The sequence below is a fragment of the Gymnoscopelus braueri genome, assembly GCF_963280865.1.
Source record: "Gymnoscopelus braueri genome assembly, chromosome: 3".
Classification (NCBI taxonomy): Eukaryota; Metazoa; Chordata; class Actinopteri; order Myctophiformes; family Myctophidae; genus Gymnoscopelus; species Gymnoscopelus braueri.
Genome location: NC_137612.1, coordinates 35,054,536 through 35,060,991, shown reverse-complemented (window position 1 = coordinate 35,060,991; position 6,456 = coordinate 35,054,536). Strand labels below are relative to the sequence as shown.

The 6,456-nt window shown below is 43.6% G+C and overlaps 1 protein-coding gene across 1 annotated transcript in view; it reads left to right on the top strand.

Annotated features, from left to right (window-relative positions):
• Positions 1 to 222: 222 nt before the first annotated feature.
• Positions 223 to 6,456, top strand: part of slc6a11b (solute carrier family 6 member 11b) — a gene marked incomplete at both ends in the record, with an annotated part of 30,722 nt that continues 24,488 nt past the window's right edge. The window contains 4 exon segments of the mRNA XM_080425111.1: positions 223 to 433; positions 2,935 to 3,069; positions 3,401 to 3,541; positions 4,823 to 4,901. Of these exon segments, the coding sequence (XP_080281237.1) occupies positions 223 to 433; positions 2,935 to 3,069; positions 3,401 to 3,541; positions 4,823 to 4,901 (566 nt within the window).

Below are 6,456 nucleotides of genomic sequence, written 5' to 3'. Positions count from 1 at the left end.
ATCTTTCAGTCAACTTGAACATTTGCCTTTCTTCTGCATGGAGAGTAATGTGGGGGCGGGGTTTAGCACCATGGGGACAGTCCCATTGATTCCACAGTGCCAGGGAAGATATATAAATCCACCAAAGTCACTGAGTCCATTTAAAGGTCTGGTTATGAGGTCACATCCATTTTGTTTTCAATCCATCTTTCCTGTCCTCAATCAGCGGGCTGTTGGAGCGTCATGACAGCAGAGAAGAGCGGGCCCGTTGTAAACGGTAAATCGGAGGACAAGAGGGACGAGGAAGGGTCCGAGTCCAGTTCGGACGGGATAATCTACACTGAGAGAGGCCACTGGAACAACAAGATTGAGTTTTTCTTGTCTGTGGCCGGAGAGATCATTGGCCTAGGTAACGTCTGGAGGTTCCCCTACCTCTGCTACAAGAACGGTGGAGGTGAGTTATCTGTCAATTATAACTGACCTAAAGCAGGGTACCTGCCAGAGAGTGGAGAAGGTAAGACAGGTTCCCACACGTTTGCTACAGTAGATCATTCTTAAATGTCTGCTAGAAGAGGTTAAGACAGGTTCCCATATGTCTGCAAGAACATTAGAGACGGTAAGACAGCTTGCCATACATTTGCAAGAACATTAGAGAAAGTAAGACAGGTTCCCATACGTCTGCAAGAACATTAGTGGAGGTAAGACAGGTTCCCATATGTCTGCTAGAACATTAGAGGTGGTAAGACAGGTTCCCATAAGTCTGCTAGAACATTAGAGATGGTAAGACAGGTTCCCATACGTCTGCAAGAACATTAGAACATCATGTTCAGTAAGACAGGTTCCCACATCTACTAGACCACTGGTTCCCAAACCTTTTAGCTCGAGACCCAAAAGAGAAATTTGATGTCTCCCCAGGACCTAAACTAGTGAAAATAGACGATCTACAAGCTCACAACATGTCGCATTGCGACGTGTTTCCAGCAGCTTGTAGATATGCTATTTTCACTACTTCTTTCACTACTTCCCTCCAATACATTTTTTTTTTATGGAATTATTTTGAAAAACATTAGAATTTATTTGTGATAACAATAATTAAAAACAAAATGTAGGAAACAAAAAATAAATGGGCATTTACTCGCGACCCATAAACATTGGTCCGTGACAAACATATGGGTCCCGACCTACTGTTTGCCAACTGTGTACTAGAACATTAGAAGAGGTAAGACAAGTTCCAATAGAGCACCGAAGTCTGGCGTAATTTACGCATTCTACCTGGGTCGCGTTTTTTCCCCCATTCTGAATTCCCATAGACGTGTTTAATATCGCGTCAAATAAGTACTGTGTTCCAAAAATAAACTATGATCCCGGCTGTTTGACTCATATGGATATGAAGCATCAACTGAGAGTGAGAAATCGCTAATGTTACCGCCGCCGAATTAGTTACATTCTCGCCAGAAACAGACTGTATCAAATATGAGTGACTATCATATACGATACAGAACCACCTCCCTGACAATATCGCCGGGACAGTTTGTTTATTTTTGGACAATATGAGACGATTCTAAGATGACCCAATGTTATTCTCCATAGAGAAATTACTTCCGCTACCCAGGCCGCTACCCAGGGGATGAACGTGTGACGTCAGGACTTCGGTACTATACATCTACAATTTACAATTATCTATGACGTATGACTCCAAAGCTGGGCAAGGTTTCAGCCCAATCCAGCTGCCACTGACTTCCATTGCAAAATCACATAGATATTTCTGTGATTTTGGTGATTTTTTAAACAAAAATGCATGGAGGTACTTCCTTGACGTAGGCTACTGGCAGTATGCACAAGAAATGTAGCGTTGATCGGTCCAGCGGTGTGTGAGATTAGCACAGACAGACAGACCCATTTGTAGACGGCTAGCCTTCTACAGAGCCACTCCATAAAAATGTTGTGGCGTGTCTATGTTCCCTGGGTTCTATGTTCCCCGGGTTCTATGTTCCCCGCTTACCTAAACCTAACCCTAACCCTAACCCTAGTGGGGGAACATAGGGATGACCCCAAAAAGGTAAGTCAGGTTCCTTAATCTCCAAACACTACATTCTTATGGTATAATATGACACAATCTCTGTCTCTGTCATACATAGTAAAATGTATGTATCTTGTGTATGTATTACTAGTGCAGTAGCAGTTGAAGCAAAATGAAAATGGCCGTGTGCACATTGCGCTGTCGCTTGCTGCAGGCATGCAGTTTATTGTTTTAACGTGCAGTAGTTATCTTAATGATCATTTAAGCATCTATGTGTTCATGTGTTTTTTGTTGAAAAATACATCAAGCTATTTTTATCACCATAGTAGCCGTCTGTTGGTGTCGGCTCTCAGGTGCATTCAGCTATTAAAAAAATAATAATCTTTCCCCGACTTAATTTGACTGCCAGTCTGTAGTAATCTGCAGTAGTCTGTTTGGTGGGGAGCTACCTTTTGACATCAATCATGTGACCCACCAACTTGGGCTATTCTCCATAGCCTACTGTATTATGCGAATAAAGGGACACCGGCAGACACTCACAGAGATTCCTGAGAGGATGTTTCCCTCTAGCCATAGTAGCTGTATGACTTCACGGCCACCTCATAATGTATAACATAATTACTGTACGCTACATGTGCATTGCATGTGTATTACAATATGATCATTTTATTAATTTATGTCATCATTGAGTTACCGCCCGTAGCTTACTATGCTACAGCTGAATTCAGAAAATATTTTAAACAAGGATTCCAGATCCTGGTATTAGACCTCTCCTTGTATTTTATACAACATTCAAATGGCTAAGTAGCACAATGCGATATTCGAATGCCAGTCTTCCTGCTTTTGGAATATTTACGTATTCTCAATATATCCTGCACAGTACAATCCTCAGTGTTAATGTAACTCTGCGTGTGTGTTCCTGTGTTTGTGTGAAGGTGCGTTCTTCGTTCCGTATGTCATCTTCTTCATATGCTGTGGTATTCCTGTGTTCTTCCTGGAGACGGCTTTGGGTCAATTCACCAGCGAGGGAGGAATCACCTGCTGGAGGAAGATCTGCCCGCTGTTTGAAGGTAACCACACACTTGCTTTATCTCTTCAGTGTGTACATGGATAGCTTTTGTGTACAACATTTGCTAACGTTATATTATCTATCTGGTGTCAAAAATCATGAAAGTCTATGTCAGTGCTTCACCTTTGCTATACATTTTTTTACAAAAATAAATATCAATATATTTCCTTCCATCTTCCCTGTATTACATTTGTTGGATTGTTGGAACAACCGCACAAGCAAGATACTAAGAACAGGAAGAGCTAAATAATGTTTACTCTTTCTAGCACTTTTAGAATTCTATGCAGTCTTTTACATCATTCTGATACCAATCCTTCTCTACCTACGCCTAGGAATTGGCTATGCAACCCAGGTGATTGAGGCCTATCTAAATGTCTACTATGTGGTGATCTTGGCCTGGGCTATCTTCTACCTCTTCAACTGTTTTACCACCGAGCTACCATGGGCCACCTGTGGCCACTACTGGAACTCAGGTAAGAACTGCTGGGAGAGGGGAGAAAAGTGGAGAGTGACTTTCCTCTGCAAAATTAAGATCCATTATCTTACTTTTAAGATATCCATTTAAGATGTCATCTATTTCATTTCAGGCAAAAACAAACAAATTATTGTTTTACCCTCACACGGTCGTCCTTTTATTGCTGGAACATTATTTGTAATTGAAGACCATCTAGTAGTATTCAAGAAAAGAGGAAGAGTTATGACAAAAAAATCTATATTCAAATTGGCTAATGGGAGGGCGGGCACACCGGCGGGCGGACCTCTGACGGCACTCTGACTCAGCCATAACCATATAAGGGGTTCCGCAGCTACGCCCAAATATGGAGGGTGTCGTCATGGCATCAGCAGCAAACAAATCAGTCAGCTCCTATATGGGCACAAAAGGGGGCATGCCCATACATATGGGCATATACTGATGACATCAGCGATCTACATACATGGGCATAAAAGGGACAAGGACCTACAGATACAGAGATCCGGTTGTCCAGAGCCACAAATCCATAATGGTCATGTGAATAATGGGACCGGCCAACTTCAAACTAGGTATGCGCAGCGACAAGGACTCGAGGGAGTGCGGTGCCCGCCGTCGAGTAGTTTGGATATCCAGTTGTCCAGAACCGCAGAGCCAACCAATATGCCCATATATGAGTATTCCAATATATGGGCATATACTGATGACATCAGGGATCTCCATATATGGGTGAAAAAGGGACACAGACAGACAGGGACAACGGGTACACCCCTGACACTATGACTCAGACATATAGGTCGGATCTGCCGTGCGACGAAGGTGTGAGGGCCGCGTAGCAGCCCAAACTCTAGATGTGAGGGCCGCGTAGTGGCCAGAACCTCTAATAAAGAAAAATGGCATAAATATTCCAGATCCAGGCACTCGAAAGGCCATCTATATTTCTCAAACCTAGCTCAAGTGCCTGGTCCTGGATTATTTATGCCGTTTTATCTTCTCTGGGCATAACTCATCCTATCTCCTTGAATAGTATTCGCTTCCCTTCCCTGAGCACTGGTCATTTGAGACCTCCTACCACCTCTCTCTGTCTCTGTCTCTGTCTCTGTCTCTGTCTCTGTCTCTGTCTCTGTCTCTGTCTCTGTCTCTGTCTCTGTCTCTGTCTCTGTCTCTGTCTCTCTCATACTGTACCTTTACACTAGTCACCTTTAGTAAAAACCCATTTCTTATCACCATATGCTGTAAACTGTGTTGTTTTTCCAAAGCATGAGATGTCACTCTGTTTCCACAGATAACTGTGTTGACGGCCAAACGAATTATACCAACTTTACAAACCCCAACGCCACCTCTCCAGTCATCGAGTTCTGGGAGTGAGTACATCATTTTCTAATTTTCTCTTCGCCTCATTCATGCAGACAAAATTGTTTCCGTTTCAATGACAGGGCTACAGAGGACCAAAACAGTATGACATAGTTGGATATAGTTGTGACTCCTACCCACATCATGGGGGGGGGGGGGGAAAGGGAGTATTTACATGTCTCTTGGGGAGGGGAAATTACTTACTTTTACCTATATCCAAATAAGAATGTCTTATAGGACAAGATAAGGATAAGACTGTCTCTCCCAAACACAGTACAGACTCCTCATTAGCAGTGTCAGTGTAATGCCATTCCTTACCTACAGTCTTTTTTCATCAAATACTGAGTATTGATATATGACGGTTACCCTTTGGTTCTGCGAATAATGTCACAATTTATCCCATTTTGACAGTATTCATACTTATGAATATACAGGGGTCTCCCAGAGCTCTATACTCGGTCCACTCTTTTTTTCCCTCTACACCAAATCACTTCGCTGAAAATAGCCCATCTACAAGCTAGACACGTCGAGTCCCTAAAGCGATTAACCGTAACAGCGGTTGCCAAGTCTGTAGCCTGAAAAGCAACACAGCTGATAGAATGGCAGCTTCAGTTGACTGTGTCACTGACCCTGCTATAACTTTTCACCCAATAATTAGTCAGCCCTTTTCATATTCTGTGTCAACAGGCCTCGGAGGGCCAGCTGTCTCCCAGCTAGACCCGTGTGTATGGCAGCGAATCAGGCCCTGTCAGCGTGTTATGCTTACCACACTTCCTGTCGCGCTGCCGCGCCTGCCAGAGGATACACAGTAAAATCCGGAATGTTAATTGAACAACAAACACTGACCGGGCCTAGTATGCACTATGCCAAGGAAGACAGTCACATGTTGCACTGTATGTACAGTGTGAACAGAAAATAGAACTGTAGAGTAATCTCCCAGGAATCGCTTAAGATATCGTTACTGTCGGGCAGAAACCTCTTATCTCCATATTTTGAGTTTTATGTTGAGTTTTTTTGTGTGTAAATTAATGCCTTACTCATCATACTACAGTGTCACACAAAAGTAGCAAAAAATTGCAAAAATCTAAACGTGTTGCATCGCGAAACGTTTTGAGTCTGTAGGTCTGCTATCTTTGCTGTTTTTTGATGGATGTAGCATTTTGGATGTATGAGGTTTCCACCCGACATCAACGATATGAAGCGTTCCCACTGATGGTAGAAAAAGACTACCGGTGCGTGGTAAACCTTGTGTGTGTGCGCCCGTGCGCGCGTGTGTGTGTGTGTGTGTGTGTGTGTGTGTGTCCACACCTCGCTCTCCCCATCCACTGACCAGCGACAGGGCTTCTGTTGGACCTTGGCCTGTGGACAGCCACCAAGAACATGTCACTATGATCAATGGCTGGTCAGGAGCTACGGAGTGAACTCAGTGGCAAAGCATTGGCAGCTCTCTCTGCTCTCTGTGCTGTCGCCCTGGCCGCGAGTCAGAGAACAGGAAGTAACGCGTTGTCAGTTTACCACCACTGACGAGCTGTGATGTCATTATCACTGGTGAATGAAACACCTTGC